The 22,861-nt window shown below is 40.9% G+C and overlaps 1 protein-coding gene across 2 annotated transcripts in view; it reads right to left on the bottom strand.

The window, feature by feature from the left end:
- Positions 1-22,861, bottom strand: part of LOC117508329 (mitochondrial intermediate peptidase-like) — a 131,715-nt gene that overhangs the window by 48,281 nt on the left and 60,573 nt on the right. For both annotated transcript variants that reach the window (XR_004560054.1, XM_034168066.1), the window contains exons 15-17: positions 22,555-22,629; positions 18,118-18,234; positions 15,299-15,420 (exon numbers count right to left, since the gene is read on the bottom strand). Coding sequence is in view for 1 of the 2 variants with exons in the window: in XM_034168066.1 (XP_034023957.1) it covers positions 15,299-15,420; positions 18,118-18,234; positions 22,555-22,629 (314 nt within the window). In the remaining variant the exon portion in view is untranslated. The remainder of the gene's footprint in view (positions 1-15,298; positions 15,421-18,117; positions 18,235-22,554; positions 22,630-22,861) is intronic.

Consider the following 22,861-nt stretch of genomic DNA (forward strand, 5'->3'; position numbering starts at 1 on the left):
CATGTCCATGTGCTCATCCCTCAACCATGTCTCTGTAACCGCAATGACAGAAAAGGGGTTATTGACACTTTTTAAACAATCCTGAATTTTGGGCAAATTCATAGGAAGACTTCTACTATTAAAATGTATAATGGAAGAAAAGTTGTCAATTATTGCTAACAAGCTGGAGGTGATTCAAACTTCAGTGGAAAGTCACACAAAGCGACTGGAGGAAGCAGAGAACCGTGTTGGTGATGCAGAGGATATGATCGCTAGCATGGAAATTAAAATAATGGAGGCAGAGGAAAGGCTGATTGAGCTTGCAAAACGGGTGGAGGAGCAAGAGGCCAGGACACGGAGGGATCAGATCAGAATTTTCGGGGTGAAGGAAGGTGTGGAGGGGACAGATCCAACACTATACTTCGAGACCTGGTTACCGAAGCTGCTCAATATGGAAACTAAAAAAGGCAGGGTTCGTTTGGACCGCTGCTACAGAAGTCCAGGCCAGAAGAAACCCGGAGTACCAAGGGCTGTCATTATAAAGCCCCATTACATTGCAGATATGATGAAGGTGATGGCCCTCAGCAAGAGAACAAAACTACTTTTTGAAGGTGCACCCGTTACCATTCGTCAAGACATGCCACAAGAAGTGCTGCAACAGCGGAGAAAGTTTAACTCCGTTTGTCAGAATTGCCAAAAGCATCCGGTTTAGGATGCTCTACCCAGCCACCCTCTGCTTCTCGTATAACAACAAGAAATTCTCTTTTGACTGTCCGGAGGATGCAAGGAACGCCGTTGAGACATTGGAGATCCCAAGTGAATAACTGGTCGAGAGGAATAGTTCACCATTAAGGAAATGGTGACCTTTATAGTTGATGGGGAGTTTGGTCGGGAGGGTGTGGGAGTCGTTATGGGAACCGAAAATTAAGACTTGGTTCTTGATGCGCCTTCACAAAGGGCGCTGATTACTCTTAGGTCCAGGAGGTCGGTTTTTTTTGGCTCTGAGGACTGTTCTGCCTCATTTGGTTGGATATGTTGAATGGTCTGTTCTCTGGTTCTCTGTATATGGATGCATATACGTTTTGTTCAACTGTTTTGCCCCCCCCCCTTTGGGTGGGGGGTGGTGTTGTCCCTTTTTTTTTTTTTTTTGTTTGTTGTTCGTTTTACGGCTTACTGTTATCTCCTGAGCGATGCGAAGTGTTAATTTGGTAATTAAGGATACATTTACTATGTGGCAATGAGTCTACTTAAGTATATTTCCTTGAATGTAAAAGGAATAAATAATGCAGTGAAGCGCAAGAAACTACTAACGTGGATTAAGAAGGAAAAGGGAAATATAGCCTTGTTACAAGAAACACATCTTACGGATGAGGAGCATAAAAAGCTCAAGAGGGAATGGGTGGGAGAGGTGTATTACTCTTCCTTCTCGTCTAATAAGAGGGGAGTAGCAATATTAATTAACAAAAATACTCCATTTATGCTGGAAAAATGTGTTAAAGATGAACAGGGCAGATATGTCCTGATCAAAGGGAAGTTGTATGGGGAAAGCATTTTTATTGGATGTGTTTATGCACCGAATGTATATTTACCAGATTTTTACTCCAAACTTCTTGCCGAGGCCTCTTCTAACATGACTGAATATAGTATTATAGCAGGGGACTTTAATTGTACTATGAATCCTGAGATGGATCAGCAACCAGTTGCAAAAAATATAAACCCCAAAATGAGAGAAACATTGAAGAAATTATGCTCTGATCTGCAATTATTCGATATTTGGAGAGTTATCCATCCAGACAAGAAAGATTTCACATTTTACTCAAACCCGCATGGCAGCTTTTCACGAATTGACTATTTTTTTGCAACTGGTACTGTACTGGATAGGACACAAAGGTGTGGTATCGGTATGCGGATTTTATCTGATCATGCAGATGTGTATATGCAGTTGAGACCTCTTCAACCACAAGAATCTCAGTGGAACTGGCGACTTAACCCATTATTTATGACAAATTCTTTATTTGTTGCTTATATCAAAGATCAAATTGAGTTTTTCCTTCTAACTAATGATGATGGGAAGGTAAACCCAGCCACCCTTTGGGAGACATTAAAAGCTTTTTTAAGGGGCTCTATAATTTCATATGGTGCAGCTAAAAAAAAGGATGCTAACAAGCAGCAGACAGAATTAGAGCATAACCTATATAGTTTGGAAAAGCAACTTATCACTAATTACTCGCCTGCTCTCCGCAAAAAAGTGGAGGTTACTAGATCAGCGTTAAACCAACTGTTAACTCAGAAAGCAGAGGTTAATTTACTCCATTTACTACAATTGCTATGCCTTTGGGGAGTAGCAGTAAAATTGTTGACTTTCCATTCACCTGGTCAGATTCCGGTTTTATGTATTTAGGTATTGAGATTATACCTAACGTCAGGGAAATTTTGAGGAAGAACATTGAATCGGTCAATAAAAAAATCCAAGGGGACCTTGTACGATGGATGGACCTGCCTGTGTCCTGGATAGGTAGGGTGAATTTAATTAAAATGAATGTGCTACCACGTATTCTTTACCCTTTACAGATGCTCCCAGTGTGCCTAACTAAGAAGGCGATCAGGGACATTGAAAGAGATTTGGCAAAGTTTATTTGGAAAAGAAAGAAACCTAAGTTGAGTCTCAAAACTATGCAATTACCTAAGGATAAGGGAGGGGTAGCTCTCCCAAATATTATGTTTTATAATTGGGCATGCCATATCAGATGCATATACGATTGGATACAGACATATTTGAGAGGAGATGATGGCACTCTCGAATCCTGGGGATGTGCGCCCTTCTCCCTGATGAGCCAACTTATGGGGGGAAAAAAAAAACAAAAAAAAAACTGTATACACCAATCTGTTGATTAGTAATACTGCAAAAGTGTGGCGAGATATGTGTAAACACACCTCTGGGAGCACGGAATTACTTTCTTTGACACCTTTGTTGAATAATCCAGATTTTTCCCCAGGATTGGAGAGTGTAGTATTCCAGAGATGGTATAATATAGGAATAAGGGTGGCTGGTGATTTATTTGAGGGTGAAACTCTCAGATCTTTTGCACAAATTCAGAGCAAATACGGAGTTCCGCAGAAGGACTTCTTTGCGTACCTTCAGGCACGGCACTTTATTCAGACAGACTTTAAGACTCCCCAAGGGACACTCTCACCGGGACCTATGGAGAAACTGCTTTGGGAGATCAAAGTTGAGAAACCCATGATTAAACAGGCCTATGGATTTCTGCAAGAACATAACCACCACAATATCCAGAAGACTGTGGGACGTTGGGAGGAAGATCTACAGCTTCAATACAAGGAAGAGGAGTGGATGGACTGTATTAGAGCTACTCATGCATTATTTGTCAGTAATAAATATAAAGAAACTCAGTACAAGATTTTACACAGACAACATAGGACACCTGTATTTCTGAATAAGATAGATCCTCATAGATCTCCTCTATGCTCCAAATGTAAAGTGGCCAATGGTACATACTTACATGCTCTCTGGAACTGCCCTAAAAGCCGGGTCAGTTTTTATTAGGTTTGCCATCTCTTAATAGGGTGAAAGATCACAATAAATCCAATCTTCTTAAAAAACTCCTATTTCTAGCACGAAAATGTATTTTATTCAATTGGGTTAAGGAGAAACCACCTACAGTAACCCAATGGTATAGGGAAATTTTCAGAATATTACCATTAGAGAGATTGAGCGCTAAATTAAGAGGCAATGAAGATAAGTATTTAAATGAATGGCAATACCTGATGGAATACTTACCCAATGATCTTAGAGATATCTTGCGGAGAGGCTCAGGCATATTTGAATGGAGAATTGTGACCCCCTCGAATGGAAGGGATCGCTGAAGATACGCTTGACTAATAATTTGTATTTAAAAGGGAAAACATTTTTCCTTTTTTTTTTTTCTCTGTATGATGTGTGTGATTGTGTTCTCAATATGTTGAAAATTCAATAAAAAGTATTTTTTTAAAAAATGTATAATGGAGAAAGAACCGTTTATCATGGAACAGTCCTTAAGTTGTTCCTCGGTAAAGTAATTGCAGTGGTGAGTAGTATTTTTGAGGAAAAAAAAACAATCCGGATCTATATTGTAATCAATACTATGAGATTTGTGTTCAGAGTAATCAAACACTTTTAGATCAAGCTCCTGTGCAGAAGCAAGTTGAAAAGAATCAATTGACATCATAAAAGGGTTGTAATCGACAAACCAAAAATGCGACTAAATATGATATGGCTAGTTCATGTAAACCAGTATGTGATATGGATTTAGTCAAGAATTGTCTCATAACAAAAAAGGAAAACTAAACAAAAACATACCAAAATCCCCTCAAATAAACAATAACGAAACAATAAGGAACATGTTCATCCAAAAGGAGCAATCATTTAAATTGATCCAAATCCACAAGCTCTCTTATTATGGCCTTCGCTTCCTCCGGAGTTCCATTTAATTTGATCCACACTTTACAGTTCCTGGTCCATGTCGCTTGAATTTTTTTCTGCTTGCGAAGGACTCTGGCTTGTCTTGCAATCTCGGCAATTTTCTTTGTCAAATGTTCGTTCACATACACTTCGGTTCCTTTCAACTCTGTTTGCCTTAATTCATTCTTAAACTTTCTATTTACAAACCGGATGATGATCACCGGTTTCGCCTTTTTGTCTCTGAACTGAATGGCAATCAGCAATATCAGTACTATTAATGTGGATATCGTTGGAAGAAAAAAACTGAACAACCTGTTGCTCCAGGGACTGAGTTTCTTCTCGCGTGTCATCTGCTTCATCGGCACCGCTGTCCACAGCAGTGGCCCAATCGTATGTCCAATGCTTAATGTTCAGTCCCGAAACAATTACTTCCTCCATCCTCATTTGTTGCTCAAGGTCATCTACATGATTTTCCAATGATCTGATTTTATTGTCTTTCTCTTGTAAGATTTTTTTGAGATCACGAACCTCCTTCAATAAACCAAGCAGTTCGGTTTGCTTTTTAACCACTCCACTGAGTTAATCTGACATGAAATTCAGGGAGAGTTTGATCTCATCCAGATCTTCACTACTTAAGGCTTTTTTTTGGCATTTTGTACAGTTTGGCATTTTGTACATTCAGCTAAGTAGTCAAAAACATTTGTAAACTAAAAGTCATACATTTGCTCCTGTTTGAGCTCAAATCGACAGTGCAGAAAAGCAACAAGCATTACCTAAAATTCAGCAAACGCATAAATTAAATCTGGAGGACGGCACGGTGCCTTAGTGGTTAGCACTGTTGACTCACAGCAAGAATTTCTTGGGAGTTTGCATGTTCTCCTTGTCTTCATGTGGGGTTCCCTCCAGGTGCTTCAGCTTCCTCACATTTCCAAAGACATGCAGGTTAGGTGAACTGGAAATGTTAAGTTCACCACTAGTGTGCATGCATCTGTCTATATGTGGCCCTATAATAGACTGGCACCCTGTACAGGGTGTACATGAGGGAGGTGGTGGTGTAACAGCTTGCACGCTGGACTGGGACGCCAGCGACTCGGGTTCGCTTCCCGATCGCAGCCACGCTCCCGACTGGCAATCTTAACAACAGTGCTGGGGAGGAGTGAGAGACACGTGCCGTGGGCCCTTCTGGAAATAAGTCCTTCATTGAGACTTTCGTTGGTTACCCACGTTAAATAAGAGAACCTCAACCTCTATCCCACCTCATGCCCTACGACTGCTGGGATATACTCCAGCCCCTCATGGCCCTTGAGTAAGTGGGTATAGAAAATTTACAGCAGGTCACGGAGCAGGTGATTAGAGACCCTGCAAGGCTTATGACAAATGTGGATGTGGAATCCATTAGCTTAACGGGGAAATTAGTGCAGAAAATCCACTATGGTGATAGTGTAGTTTATCTGCCAGGGAGGGGAATTCAACAAGTTGAGACTGTGGTCTGCTTCCGTAGACGTGTCCATAAAAATCACAGAGGGATATGCTTTGCAAACATAATACCCATTACTATATTGGATGATGTTGAAACTGAGGATGGCCCAGTGGTTGTTCCAGCAATATCAAATATTTTGTGTCTGCTACCTACATCTCATGTGGAATGTGTCAAATCTAAACCTACTTCTAGGTATCTTATATATACTACTCTGGAACCACCCCTAAACCCAAACAGTCCAACTGTCAACCCCACTGAGGTCCTTAGTCTGGGTCTCATTAACATAAGATCACTACACTCAAAATCATTGTTGGTAAATGATCTAATTATTGATCATCACTTAGATATGATTGGGTTATGTGAAACCTGGCTTAAACCTACAGCTGTCCTCCCCTTAAAATGATGCCTGCCCACCAGCATATACATTCGTCACGTCCTTCGTGATGCAAAGCAAGGCGGAGGTGTTGCTCTTATTCATAAATCTAGGTTTAGCTTATTAGCTATTGGAAGTCACAAATATAACTCGTTTGAGCATCTGATTCTCCGCTCTGCTCAGGATATTACGCATTGCCAAGGTCAGAAGAATAAAAATCAGCCATATTACTTTGTCAACTGTACATAGGCCTCCTGGCCCATATTCTGAATTCTTAAATGAATTTGGTGTGTTCATCTCTAACCTGTCAACGAGTGCAGATAACATTGTGATCATTTAACGTTCATATAAATAAGCCTTCTGATCCTTTCTGCAAATCATTTATAGAAATTGTGGATGCATTAGGATTTCGGCAATGCATTCGGGACTCGACGCACATTAGTGGAAATACCCTGGATTTGGTTCTCGCATGTGGTATTGCTGTCAAGAATACTGACGTCATTTCTCTTACATCAGTGGTCTCTGATCACTCACTTATTAAGTTTACAGTTTCGCTGCCGTGTTTTGTGGAACAACAACCTAATTTATCACTATGGTGATGCATCAACTGCTCAACTAAGACTGAACTCGAAGCTAGACTGCCTGATGTCTTAGCATCACATTTGGGAAATACCCAATCAGTAGACAGTCTTGTGGATAGTTTAAACTCAGTGCTCAAAACTACACTCGACATGACTGCACCACCTTTGTTAAAATTGTGCTCCCCAAAACACAGTCACCTTGGATCAATGATTACGTGCGTAACCTCAAGCATAAGGCTACAGGTCTAGAACGGAAATGGCGCAGTTCAAAATTAGAAGTATTCCACCTTGTGTGGCGTGATGCTATCTTAGACTATAAGCATGCATTACTGGCTACAAAGTGGACCTATTACTCTGACTTGATCAATAAAAAGCATAACTCAAAGTTGTTGTTCAACACGGTGGCAACACTTATTCATGGACAACCACCTGTAGTTCGCTCTCATTTTACAGCACAAGATTTCCTGGATTACTTTGAGAAGAAAATAGAAGACATTAGGTTAAACATATCCCAGCATGCCTTAACCCAGCCACTACACCCTGCTATTGAGGTGGGCACCATTACTTAGGTATTACCTAGATTTACAGAATTTGAGAGTATCTCTCTAGGCATGCTGACAAAACTCACAACATCAACAAAAAGCACAACCTGTCTATCTGATCCTATACCAACAAACCTGCTTAAGGACCTGTGGCCCACTCTTGGGCCGACTGTGCTGGAAATGATTAATCTTTTGTTCAACTTCTGGATCTGTTCCTAAATGTTTCAAATCTGCAGTGATTAAACCATTGCTTACGAAACCTAATCTTGACCCTCATGTACTGAAAAACTATTGGCCAATATCAAATCTATCATTTTGCTCAAAAATTCTGGAAAAAGTGGTTTCATGACAGCTCGTGGACTATCTTACTGAGAATAATCTCTTTGAGCCACTGCAGTCTGCTTTTAGAAAATATTCCACAGAGACAGCTCTCACTAAAGTGGTGAATGATTTTCTGCTTGCAATGGATTCGGACACCAATGTGGTTCTTGTGCTGCTAGATCTCAGTGCTGCATTTGATACCGTGGATCATCATATTCTACTTGATAGGCTGGAAAATCATTTTGGGATTACTGGAAGTGCCCCTGCATGGTTGACGTCATACTTGACCAGTCATTCTCACGGTGTTCTCTACAGTAACACAACCTCTAACCTTAGTGACATGAAATTTGGGGTTCCAAAGGGGTCCGTCTTAGGCCCCCTGCTTTTCTCCCTTTATATAGCACCCCTTGGGCACATATTGCGGCACTTTGGGATTACCTTTCACTGCTATGCTGATGATACTCAGTTATATATGCCGATAACTGCTGGTCATCTCATCCACATAGAATTCTTAGAAGACTGCCTTGCATCAGTGAGAAGCTGGATGTCTAGAAACGTCCTACTTTTAAACTCTGATAAGACTGAAATGATGGTTCTTGGTCCAGTGAGACATCGGCATCAATTTGACCAGTTAACACTTAGCCTAGGCTCTTGTGCCATACATCACATGGACAAAGTGAGGAACCTTGGGGTAATTTTTGATCCTACGTTATCCTTTGGCCTCCACATTAGAAATATTACGAGGACTGCTTTCTTCCACTTGCGAAATATAGCGAAGATTCGTCCCATCCTGTCTATGGCTGATGCCGAGACCCTGATATATGTGTTTTACTCTTCTGGATTAGACTACTGCAATGTTTTATTTTCTGGTTTACCGCAGTCTAGCATTAGGGGTCTCCAATTGGTTCAAAATGCTGCTGCCAGACTTTTGACACGAAGCAGAAAGTTCGACCACATTACACCCATTTTGGCATCCCTTCACTTGCTTCCTGTCCCAGTGAGATCAGATTTTAAGGTTCTGCTACTAGTCTATAAAATTGTTCACGGACTGGCACCTCCCTACCTCGCTGACCTAATTAAACCCTATGTACCGGCCCAGGCTTTGCATTCTCAGGGTGCAGGACTACTTTGTGTCCCTAGGGTGAATAAGAAGTCTGCGGGACACAGAGCTTTCTCTTATCATGCCCCTGTTCTGTGGAATGATCTCCCTGCATCAATAAAACAGTCAGATTCTGTGAAGGCTTTCACGTCCAGACTTAAGATGCACTTATTTTGCCTTTCGTATGGCTAGTATACTGGCATAGTATAGTTCTACGCTTTCACTCTTTTAATTAATTTTATTAGGAAACGGAGCATGCTGCAGCCTCAACTTTACCTAAATTTTGGGTCTTTTAGTGAAGCTTAGGGCTAGTGGCTGGCGATCACCTTAGTACTTCCTGTTTTTCTTGTTGTTTAATGCTGACAAATTACACTGTATTTCTTGTCTTTCTGATGCTTGATTCTGTTTTTTCTCTCTGTTTAAGGTGCAGCTCCATCCAGAGATGGGTGTGGTATTTGTGCTGGAGACCCCCCTGTCCTGTGTACCAACAGCTTTTCCTGCGTATTCGTTCTGTGAATTGTTTCTGTAATTTATGTCTGTAGCATGGCCCAAGCAGAGGGTCACCCCTTTGAGTCTGGTCTGCTTGAGGTTTCTTCCTCAGAGGGAGTTTTTCCTTACCACTGCTGCTCTGGGGGTTTGTAAGGTTAGACCTTACTTGTGTGAAGTGCCTTGAGGCAACTTTGTTGTGATTTGGCGCTATATAAATGAAAATAAATTGGAAAAATAAACTGAAATTGAAAATGAATGAATGCATCAATGTATGTGCATGTAGATCAGCATCTTTGTATGGCAGTCCTTTTTGGGAACTTCTATGTTTATGGTTCCAAAACTTGAAAATTTCAGCTCTTTAGGTCTGTTGTTCTGCGTTTAGAGCCAAAAAAATAAATAAATAAACCAAGCCAAACTAAAGTCATAAGAAGTTACTGGAATCTTCAGCTAAATGTTTTAGCAGTTTATCAGTTTAGCGTTGTTACTGTTAATCAAAGTTAACTATTACCTCTGCCTACCACTACACAGTACCCAGACAGCATGACGCAGATTCACGGCACACATACAGTCTGCACAGAGGTGTACATTAGCGCCAAACTGAAGAGAAAACAAAATTAACATCAAAATAAAACTTAAAAATAATTGGGGGGGAAAGCACGGCTTCCCAATTTGGGGCCCAAAGGCCACATGTAGTCTGCCATGGCAATCAAGAGAATAACTGCAAATTGATAAATTACTATTAAGTAGATTAAGTTATAATTTAAAATTGTATTTAAGATTCAGGATGCTTATAGCAGAGGCGGTGGCCAAGTGGTTAGTGCACTTGTTGTAATGTGGAGTTGCGTCAGGAAGGGCATCTGGCGTAAAACTTGTGGCAATTCAACATGCAGATCTACAACAGATCTGTTGTGGCGACCCCGAGTGCAAAACAAGGGAGCAGCCTAAGGGAGTTACTTAATTCAGAATGCTAATGTCCTATAAATTATGACATTTAAATGTAAGGTAACTGTATGTAATTCATGCAAGATAAATGGTAATGGACTACATTTATATTTTTATTTATATTTTCCATCTGCATCAGATGCTCAAAGTGCTTTACAATAATGCCTCACATCCACACCAATGTCAGGGTGCTGCCATACAAGGTACACACTACACACCAGGAGCAAATAGGGGATTAATGACCTTGCCCAAGGGCCCTTAGTGATTTTCCAGTCAGGCTGGGATTTGAACCAAGGATCCTCTGGTCTCAAGCCCAACGCGTTAACCACTAGACCATTACCCCAAGATCATCAAAGAAAGAATTTCAGTGCCTCTGTAATTATGGGGAAAAATGTTTCAAAGGAACAGATGTATAAGATCTGGCTTCCGTCAAGGAGCATTATTGCATATTGCAGACGAGGTTTATAATGGAGCACATTACTTTTTTGTATTTATTGCAGTTTAGTCTATCCAATAAATTTTCCAAAATACCTCTATTATGTGAAATATGTCAGACTAATAAAGACAAGCGTATAGTAACAGCTGCAGCGCACTTTGTTTTAAAAGTAGCAAGTAGTCAGTGAGAAAGATACAACCGTAAACTGAACACAACGCATAAGACAATGCAGCACTCATTCACTCAGTCATCTTCAACCGCATTTCCAAATAAGGGTCATGGGGAGCTGGAGCCTATCCCAGCAGTCATAGGGCACAAGGCGGGTTACAACCCTGGGCAGGATGCCAGTCTGTCGCAGGGTCACATACGTATAGACAAACAAACACATTCACAACCATACGCACACCTATTAATTTAAAGTTTCCAGTTCACCTAACCTGCATCTCTTTGGTTGCTGGAGGAAGCTGGAGCACCCGGAGAGAACCCACGCAAACACGGGGAGAACATGTACGCTCCACACAGAAAGGCCACAGCTGGGTATCGTTCCCATGACCTTCTTGCTGTGAGGCAACAGTGCTAACCACTAAGTCACAGTGCTGCCCGCAATGCACCAGTGTGAATTATAAATTAATCAAATTGTGAGGTACACAGCACACACTCCAATCATATCGGAAAAACTAACACACTCCACGTCTGAAACAAAATCATTTAGTCTGAGTCAGAGTGAACAGTTTTTGTCTTGCTTTTAAAAATACAGACAATGGTTCCCATGTAGATTCATCTGAGAACCTTTCCCTTCCATTCCTTTAGGAATATGCATGGGAGGGTCTGTCTCAAAGGCCAGATGAAATAGCTGCATCTAACATGCATGGCGCACTGGCTGACAGTGGCCAGTAAAGACACTCTGCAATAATTAAAATAATTCTTCACATTCTTAACTGTTAATACCACATGACATCACTTCCAAGTTCTTATGGCACTTTGAGAGGAGTTTTTTGTGTTGCTCATGTCTCTTTTGTCTGCTCCATCCCCTTGTGTGCTTTGTGCATGCAGATTCACTTCCTTGCCAGAAGACCTCTGACTTCCGAGTGTGCCCTTTGTACAGCAATGTGTCACAGACTGATGTAATTGTCTTAAAATGGATGCTAAATGACACGCTGACTGCTTTTTTCCCCCCCACATTATGCCCAGAACATGCCCATGCTTAATGAGGTAAATGATATCAATTCCTTTATGCAAATAGCAACATGGAGTTGGACAATCCAAGATGCAAATAAAAGCACGATAGACCATAAATGACAGATCAAATTAGTGCCCTTGATGTGCATGTGGCATCAAGAGACAGCAAAATAAAATCTAACAGAAAAATACATGTTTTCTGTTCACAAAAAGCAGTTTGGTGGAGCTGTGCGGGGGTAGGGAACCCAACTTGCAAGTGGTCTAAGGTGAAATTGGAAAAGCTAATTATTTCCGGCAGTGTAAAGTTTTATTGAAATCCATCAAGTAGTTTTGGTGGAGTTGCGTTTACAATAGTCATGGATGGAATGGATAGACAGACATGATTCTTAAGCTGCGGTCCCACCGAATAATGAAGGATGAAGAAGGAGCCACGCACCCTGTTTTTTTTGTTTCGTGAGCTATCGTGGCAGTATAGTGGCTCAGAGTGGCTCTTAGAGGCATTATCTTCAGTTAACGAGGCTCCTCTCTGAGCGTGGCGCTAATTTCAAGATGTTCAAAATTTAGCAACAACAGCGTGGCGCAGTTTGTGTTCGAGTTACTGTGACAGCTTAGAAGCATTTGCGTGGTGCTTACGAGTCTGCAAAAAGTCCATTATCCGTGCGCCTGGCACCTTCACAGGACCTGAGAGGCTATTTTTGGAACAGCTCTCCTCTTGCGCACAAAATTCCACCTGCTCTGTGTGCTGGACTCTATATAAAATAATTATTCTGTAGTGCATTAATCATTTTCTGCCAAACCTTGGATGCTGAAAACACCTCTTCTAGAATGAGAGGACTGTTTCATCTGGACGCTTTTTTCCCTCTCTTTCCTTCTCCATGTGGAATTTATTTTGAACAGCTTAAGGTAATTATTTTTAATGTTTTTTATAGCTTGATAAAACAGTTCCTTGCTGTAAAAGTATGTCTGTTGTATGTATAAGTATGTTGATTTAATATCTTGTTAATGGATCACATGAGCTCTGCTCTGTGTGCGCACTGACGCAATGACTCATCATCACACTTCAAACGAGCATTTAGGCAGAACGCCAGCTCACAAAAGAGTGATATTTCAGTCAATATTGGACGAACACAAAGTTAAAATTTGGGTGACTGCGTGAAAGTGGATGTGTGTTTAAAGCCATGGAAGATAATAACTCCAGTGGAGCAGCTAAGAGCAGGAGCTGTGCGGCAACACAGGTGGAGAGGGCGCAAAAGACCGATTTTGAAGACATAACACAAAGTTAAAAGTTGTATCATGATAACTTGTAAGCTGCGGAAGAAATAAAGAAATATATATATATATATATTTTTTTTTTTTTGAAAATGATCCACAGGTGTATATAATAAAATGGCCACCTCATTCTGTATGCAGAACGGCACCACGCGCAAAAGAGCGCTTTTGCAGAAATAAACGGACAAACACAAAGTTAAAAGTGGATTCACGTTGTAAAAATGATTGTGTTTAAAGCCAAGGAAAAAATAAAGCCAGCAAGCCATGGATGGAAAGGAAGCCACTTAGAAAGAGCACAGAGGCAGCTGTCCATGAAAGGACAACAGCAGCGCACGTGCAAAAGAGCGATTTTGCAGAAATAAACGGACAAACAAAGTTTTGTGTGTTTAAAGCACAGAAGAAAAGCCAGAGAGCCGCGGAGCCAGCGAGGAGCACAGAGGCAGCTCTCCAGGAACCCGTGGTTCAGGTCTAGCTGGTCTGGTGCATTACAGGTGGACAGCAGCCTGGCGCACAGCGCACAACTGCGGAACTGTGCTGGAGTGTCTATTTTTGGACTGCATTTAAAAAAAAAAGAAGGGACATCTTTAAATGCTGCTGTGAATCTGTGAATTGAAAACCCACACTTTGAAGGGACCAGGTGTGGGAGTGCTGGAGGTCTGGACCAAACTCATGCCTAAACGTGCACCAACATAGCGTTATCATGGCGCTATCATGGCACTACGTGGATTAGTGTGGCTGATGCGAGCCATTCGAGGCTGTAATGACAGGTCGGTCGTGGCTCACTAGAGGCTGCTACACGGCACATGCGGGGTACAGAGAGGCACATAGTGGCACCTTCATAGTGGATACATGATAGATCAAAACGTGGGTCATTCTTCAAATAATCACCTCACACCCATGCGTGGCTCCTTCTTCAGCCGTCATTCGGTGGGACCGAGGCTTTACATGGTGCCTCATATACCTCAACCCCCACCCCAATAATAACAACAACAACAACAGGGATATGTTGCTTGGTCAACTGCCATTGCGACCCAGATAAGTGAAAGAAAATGAACAATAATAATAATAATAATAATGATGCACTGCACATTATACAATCCATCCAGAAAGTATTCACAGGGCTTCACTTTTTCCACATTTTATGTTACAGCCTTATTCCAAAATGGATGAAACTAATTTTTTTTTTCCCACAAAGTTCTACACACAATACCCCATAATGACTATGTGAAAAAGACTACTTTTTTTTTTTTTTTTAGATTTTTGCAAATTTATTAAAAAACAAACAAATTAAGACATCACATGTACATAAGTACTCACAGCTTTTGCCATGAAACTCAAACTTGAACTCAGGTGCATTGTGTTTCCACTGATCATTTCTACCACTGATGTTTCTACAGCTTAACTGTAGTCCACCTGAGATAAATTCAGTTGATTGGACATGATTTGGAAAGGCAGACACACCTGTTCCATAGTTGACAATGCATGTCAGAGGACAAACCAAGCATGAAGTCAAAGGAATTGTCTGTAGACCTCCAAGACAGGATTGTCTCAGGGCACAAATCTAGGGAAGGGTAAAGAAACTGCTGAAGGTCCCAGTGAGCACAGTGGCCTCCATCATCCATACATGGAAGACGTTTGGATCCACCAGAACTCTTCCTAGAGCTGGCTGCCCTTCTAAAAGATAGGTGTGCCCAAAGATAAGTGCACCAAAGCTGTGGCATCATATTCAAAAAGACTTGAGGCTGTAATTGCTACCAAAGGTGTATCAACAAAGTATTGAGCGAAGGGAGTGAATACTTATGTAAATGTGATTTCTTAGTTTTTTATTTTTAATAAATTTGCAAAAACTTTAAAAACCCTTTTTTCATGTTGTCATTATGGGGTGTCATGAGTAGAATATCAAGGGAGAAAAATGAATTTACTCCATTTTGGAATAAGGTTGTAACATAAAATGTGGGAAAAGTGAAGTGCTGTGAATACTTTCTGGATACACTGTAAAACAATATAATGAAAGCTACCAGCAATGCTTCTGATCATATAAAAATAATAAACAATGTACCAATTATTGTAATGAAATGAAAGTGCTCAGTGTGAACATGTCTCAGGTATAAATCTCAAAACAGTAGCTATTTCAGTGAAGCTGTCTCACCTGTTGAAAGGATCCTCACTGAAACACTGCTTCCAGACCATTGAGGCTACAGCACGAGACATGAGATAGGAGTAGTATTTAGCCCCATAGCCAATCAAATGGTTGAATCTCAGCTGCCACGCCTATACAGAAAATCAAAATACAGCCAAATTATGATTACTGTGCTAGGACAGAATGTCCAAACAATCTGCCGTTTAACAGGTTTTATTACATCAGGCTGAATGTGACAGCTCACTGTGGGGAGAAATGATGACAGACTTCTGGCTCTCACATAAAAAATACACTTAATGAAAGCATACAATTATCCATTGACACCAAGTCTTAATTTTGGCAAAATGTACTGTGTAATGACTTTTCCTGAAACAATGTGTGTGGTGAGGCTGCAATAAGCAGTCATAGCTGCTTATTGCAATTCAAAACTACTTCAAAAATTAGTTTTGGATTATACTGAGTGTGGCACTCTTAGATCGCTTCTGTATATTGATATTTAATCACAGAATGTGAGGTTTAAATGAGATCAATAATGGTGCAAAGTTCAAAACAGAACTCCCAAATCATGGATACATTATCATAAAAACTTAGCATTGTGAACTTCTGTAATATATGTACACATCATAGCGGCAGAGCGTGACAAAAGTTAAACTTTACAAACAAAATTCCTCACCAATTAATAATACATTTACAATTTTAAATTATCTTCATGATAAGATCTATCAAACGTTTAAACTTTGCTGTGATCTGAGCTAATCAGTGTGATCTAATGGCGCCAAACAGGCGCCATTCAAAGTGTCGACTTGATGAGACTCATCTGGGCAACAGTGACATCACAATTGTAAATAACACTTCAGAAAAGAGTTACGGCTTGAAAATTTGCAGGCAAACTTTAGCAGCTTGCTTTATCAGCCAAACCCCAGCACTGATAAGGGTCACAGGTCAGCTGAGTTAGCAATATGTTTTAGCCAGTAACAACCCAATTCATATGAAAGAAAGTGTTGAACATACTGATCACCATCCAAAACAAACTACGCAGAGTCTTCTTGATGCCTAAAACAAAGTTTCTTTCACCGAGAAAAGGGCTGGAGGAAAAAAGCCTCGAGCTGTTCTGATCTATTTTAATTAGAAGCTTGCGGCAAAATGCTTTGATCTCAAATCATTTTATGTGGTTTCAAGAATTATGGTGGTAGGATTTATAATAAAAACAAATTTGGTATGAGAAATTTTGATGCACTGTGTGCTATGATGTTTGGGACTTTCCAACGCTTGGTAATTTTTGAGAGATTTTTTCTGTGCTTGGACCCTGATGTCCATCTAGCCTGCACCAGGCTGCTTTGAGTAAAGCGGCAGAGGATCTCTGCTTTCAACGTGCTCCATTCACCGGAACAAACAACTTGCGCTGACCTCAATGCAACTTTGTATTGACATTTCTGCAATTATTAATTTAAAAACAAATCAATGTGACTATAAATTTGTAAGTTACACTATTATTTAAACTTTGGTAATTTATCAGTGGCTCATGTGTGTGCCAAACCAATTGGGGGGGGGTTACAGATCATGAATCAACTATGGTCTGATTGGTCTCTTACAACACTAGACCAAAAGCATCCAGGCCCAGGATCACAGATTCTTTAAAAAAAAAAAAAAAAAAGTGTCAACACATCCAGCAGAATCTGTGGCTTGTTGGAACTTATTTCCAAATATTATCTCCAGTTTAAGGGTGGGCATGTGTTCTGTGTTACCCAGAGCTGAGACTGTCTGTCTGCAAACTGCAGGAACTGATAGCACCGCTGTATAAACTACACACATCACCATCACCATAATGTTTATAATCTGAGGCGCTCCGTAACATATTAACCACTCAAATGTTCACTTTACTGTGGAAACTTTCCCTAAGCCATGTTTCTATGAAGAGAAGTGGAGGTTTTTGTTTTTTAAATGAAAACATTTACATAAGTGGACTCTGTCACTGAGGGATCTAAACAAATCTGTTTTCACTTCCTCTGATCCAGTGGTGATTCCATCCTCCAAACTCAACCATCCACACCACAATCACGCTCCATTTCAGGAAGGTTCAGGTGAGGAAAACGATCGCACTGTGAAAACAATCCCACTGTGGGCACAGAGGCAAAAACGTCTGGTAGAGATTTCAGTGTGGTTTGAAAGGTTTATGAGAAATGACTCGACTGTGGGAAACCGTATAACATAAACCTCAGTCTCTGAGGAGGCAGTTACAAAGCGGGGCATGAACAGAAGAGTGGGAGGACTCCTGCGACAGGAAACGCTGGCAAGGCTACCGAAATTTAGGAGAGTATAGATCAGGACTGAAATCTGTATTCCTGATGGCACCCCACATAATTACAGGCCAGATTTAATGCTCTATGAAGGCCATCCTAGTTAAATTATGACTGTGTTTTTTATTCTCTGTTCTCTCCTGGCTTCCGCCCATCACCTGCAGCTGCAAAAGTGGGGAAATCCTGAGCTTTGGTCACTGAAGGACCAGGAGGAAGCTTCTCAAATATTTCCCGCAGGGAGAGCTCATTCGTGTAGCTCTGCTTTGTTATTTTAGCAGGGTCGCAAAATAAAACAAAATAAAATAAAATTATAATGCTGCTGTGTCAGGTAAAAGAAATGGAACCACAGCGAGAGAGAGAAAAAGGTGGAAATAGAACTAATCAAGAAAGCGCAGTTGAGAGATGAGAAGATAGTCTTTAGAGAACTACTTTTCATCAATTTATCAACCTACGAGACTGAATTTAAGATGATCAAATGAAAATGCTCACTGACAGAGAAAATAAACAATGCACAGACACTTAGGAACGTACCGTGTTGAGAGCATAAGGTAAGCCGTAGAATTTCTGCTGCATCTCCTTCAGGATATCTGTGGTGGAACGGTTCTGAGGCTTGCTGTGATAAACCTGGTCCAAGACTGCATAGAAAATCTGCCCAGAATAAATCAGAAACTGAATCAGTGTTACACATAAACACCGAATAAGAAAATAAATACATATATAGAAAAAAAAATGAGGCGCTCTGAAATCTCATCCATGAACATCACAAAGCAGGATTGGTGACAAGGAGCAGCCCTGGCAGAGTCTAACATCCACCGGGAACAGCGATGTAATGCCGAGAATGTGAACACAGGCAGCATGGTGGCTTAATGGTTTTAGGTAGTGGGCCAGAATGCTACCTATTATTTTTTAAAGTTCAATCCCCCCCTGGAATAACTACCATATTTAGCTTAAGTATTTACCATTTTATCTAAAAAAAAAACACATTTATTTGGTTATTTGTCCTCAATAAGTGTCAAAAACATAGCGAATGTGTGTTTTTGTGAGGTTTATCTGAGGGTCGTGTCATATCTTAATTTTAATGCATGTTTAAGAGTGGTCTTGATCTTCCTGCAATATCACACTGAAAGCTGCCGCTCTGGCATTGCTATCATACATTTTCCACAACTACGGACATACAGCTACCAAAATATCACAGTGAGACATCGTCCCCCCCACTTGGGCCCAAAATCCAGGTCCTTGCCCATCGCCTATTAGCATTGTTGCCTCACAGTAAGAAGGAGTTTGCACGTTCTCCGGGTGCTCTGGCTTCCTCCCACATCCAAAGACATGCAGGTTAGGGTGAACTGGAAACTTTAAAAGGGAACAGAAATGCTTTTTGAGAATTTGTTTGTGCATTCCTTGGTAAAAATTAAGTGTTATTCATACACTTACTTACTGTTTGAGCGCAGGGTAGATAATATTATTTGAATCAAGTTTGCCGCTAAATTAACATGTAAATCGCCATTGGCTGAAGTCAGTGGAGGGCACTTCCAGTTGACGTTACTGGTTGGGGTCTCCTCTGTCGGGGACGAGTGCAGTTTACTGAGCTCGCTCATTGAAGTTCTATTAGTCTTGTCAAGAAACAAGTGGAATATGCCGGAAAGCTGCACATGTTGGAAAAACCACAAACGGAGGACAAGGGAGACAATATTTCATCCATAAGTAAGTGGTTTTAATTATTCTTGTCACTTTGTCTGTGACATTTGGTTGATAAACAGGTGTATGTTTCCTGCCCGTGCCTGTGTCGGACGACACTTAAGCCGTGGTCACAACCCGCCATACTTGCACGTGCGTGCAGTCTACTTGCAAAAACGTGGGCTAAATTTGGAGATCCGTACGTCGTAAGTACTGCCTCAGTACGAATTTAGGAGCATGCAGACATGCCGTAGAGGTTTTAGTGCATGCATAACTTTCGCTGTGGTCAGGCTGCGGATTCACCAGCAGTACAGATGACGCATGTTGTGAGTACTGCCTCAGTACGGATTCAAAGCAGCACATTTTCATTCAATTACTATTGAATTAACCAAATCTGTACAGAGGCAGTAGGCTCCTCACCACATACTATGGAATTAAACTGTAGGTATCAGATCTTGAAGATTGTGATACACATATATAAATTAGAATTAAGTTGAAATTTAAAAAGCTGGTAATCAAGTGTGTAGTCAATATATTCCTCTATCAGTGCTTCACACCTTGTGTGACTTTTCACAAACTGATAACTGAAGCTCGCATTAGCCAAGTTAGACTCTTGTGAAGCATTGTTTCATTTCGCTTCACTTTCAGCAGAGCGCAAAGTCACAGAGCGGTGTCGAATCGGTTTCGTTTAAGTGTCGAAGCAATGAAACCATTAAATGCTTCAGTATGAATCATCTGCTCCGTATGTCAACTCTTTTTATTGTTACACTCCTAGAGATGTGCGTTGAACGTACTCCCTCCCTCCTCTTTCTACTGCCTTCGTACGTTTTCACAAAAATGTAGTGGCCATGGCATCCGCAGAAAACGTATGGCGAAAAAAAAAATGCATGGTGGGCTGTGACCGGCGCTTTACACACACCACTCACACAGAGATGTGCACACACACCACTGACTTCATGAATGAAACTTGGTCAATAAAGGATAATTGTGGAAAGATATTTTATATATATATATATATATATATATATATATATATATATCATAATGGTTTTAGGAGCTGCGCTATGCTGAAAACAGCAGCTCGGTTCAGCCTAGCAGCGCAGCTTAACAGCTGCTGGTGTTGTTCTACAGAGCCACCATCGAGAGCATCCTGACATACTGCATCACAGCGTGGTACGGGGGGTGCTCAGCAGCAGACAGGAGAGCGCTCAGAGGGTGATCAAAAGGGCCCAGGGGATCACTGGCTGCTCTCTGTCCAGCCTCGAAGACATTGCCAGCTCTCGCTACCTCAGCAGAGCTGCCAGCATCAGCAAAGACACATCCCACCCCAGCAACCACCTGTTTGACCTACTACCCTACGGCCAATGGTATAGGTCAATCAAAACTAGGACAAACAGACTCAGGGACAGCTTTCTCCCCAGAGTGATCGCTGCACTGAACAATAACAAATCACTCTAATCCGCACCTTTCAAGTTTCTTGTGCAATATTTGTAAACCATGTGTAATTTTCCCGTGCAATATGATTCCACAGTTGTATATAATCTCGTTTTACATTTTACTTAGTTGTACATATACTCTGAATAATTTACCATTAAATTTCACTATTCTTATTTGGCTAAAAATTACTCGCACCACAGAAAGCACCTTTTTGGAGTTGCAATCAAATCTCGTTGAATGCAAATTACAATGACAATAAAGGCGATTCTGATTCTGATTTAATGTTAATTAATTTTACTGGCTCAATATCCAGGTCAGAATGGCGTTTTAACACGTATTTTGTAAGTGTTTTTCTGAGTGTGTTCAGTTGCAAATCCCACTGAAAATACATTAACATCCGGGAACTTTGTCAACATTTTGCCCAGTTAGGAGGTGTCATGTCACTGTCCATGAAGGGACGTTCGCGTTTAGTGGGCATCATTGGGAGTGCGGACTCTAGTAGTCATATATAACCTCTTTGTTGGTGCCTCTGGCAGGGAATCTCAGAACGAGGCTCATCTTCCCCCCAACCAGTGACATCACCCGTCTGACCTGCATCAATGGCGGCAGCCGGTCGACCACGACTAAAACAAGGTTTTCATAGATGTTTTTAGTGTTTCTTGAACTATCAAAAGAATGAATTTTTGTGCTTACTCAAATAATCTGTGGGCATTTCTGTTCCTCTTTTAAATTGACCGCAGGTATGAATGTGTTTGTCTATGTGTGGCTCTGCGACAGACTGGTGTCCTGTCCAGGGTGTACCCCACCTCATGCCCTATGACTGTTGGGATAGACTCCAGCCACCCTGTAACCCTTAACTGGAGTGAGCAGGTGGAGTAAGCAAAATGGATGTATGTTTAGAAATGCTGTGCTGAAAATCCTTTGCTCTGTTCAGAAAGCACTTGGAAATTTTTGAAGAAAATGTTCAATTTCATAAGGGGCTAATATTTTTATCCTCATCTGTAAGTAGGCATGAGGAACGGATACCTCTTATTTTTGATGGATGCCTTTGTGATTTCAAAAACTTAGTATCAGTGGAGTCAATACTGATGATTCCCATGTTGTTGCTGTTGTCGTTGACGATCATTCGGCTGCTCCCATTTTGTTCGGATACGACCCGCATTCGTATTTGGCACTAGTTTTACGCTGGATGCCCTTCCTGACCCAACTCCAGCGTAACCTGGAGAAACACACACAGCTGTTGGTGTTCCAAAGAGGTCTCCCATCCAAGTACTAACTCGGTACCGCACTGCCTAGCTTCTGAGATCGGATGGGATCAGGCTGACACAGAGCAGATCATTTGCAATACTGATGATTCCCGTAAGATCACTCATTTCTGTTCAACACTTAACAGAAAATTTTCATGACTCTTTTTAAAGAACATCTTATGGAAAAAGAAAAGGAATCAAAAATGACCAAAAAGGCTTTTGTGATTTTTGTGAAATCCTGTTTGCCACTGATCACCTAAAAGCCAATAAATGCCCAGCATTTAACACTTTAACCTCTGAATTTTATACTGAATTTGCTGGCAGGCCTTCCTGTTGCATGATGCTGTAACACCATGTTTCAAACATAAATGTGATGTATACGTTTACCCTCTTCATGACTAATTTGCCAGTGCAACAGAGTCCCAAACATATGGTATATGAAAGAGTTTTGGTTTATTATTGTCATTAAGCAATGCTAAACATTTTAATAAATATTCTAATTAAAGACAACTGGTTCATTTGCCTTTATTTGTGAAAATATTTATTAGTTGTGAGCTTAAAATCCAGGGGTGGCAATAATTCTGACCAGGGCTGAACATGTTATGTGTACCTGTAACTGGGTGTCTGCTGCTCCGCACACTTTTTTCGACTCAGTCAAGCGGGATACCATACTTTCAGGCAGAGGCTGAAGAGACAACCAAAAACAGCATAAAGAAAAAGGTTGGTAAAGCGCAAAACTGCACTTAACCAGTTGTAACTCAAAATGTCCAACTTGATGATAATAAAAGTCTATAAATTTACTCTACAGCAAATGGATTTTTTGTTGCTCTTCAAACTGTTTCACCACTCATCCAAGTGTTTTCTTCAGCTTTAGCACTCTAATGTCTGAAAAAGTGAAGAAATCACTTGGGTGAACA

Source organism: Thalassophryne amazonica, chromosome 4 (assembly GCF_902500255.1).
Source record: "Thalassophryne amazonica chromosome 4, fThaAma1.1, whole genome shotgun sequence".
In the NCBI taxonomy this organism is placed as follows: Eukaryota; Metazoa; Chordata; class Actinopteri; order Batrachoidiformes; family Batrachoididae; genus Thalassophryne; species Thalassophryne amazonica.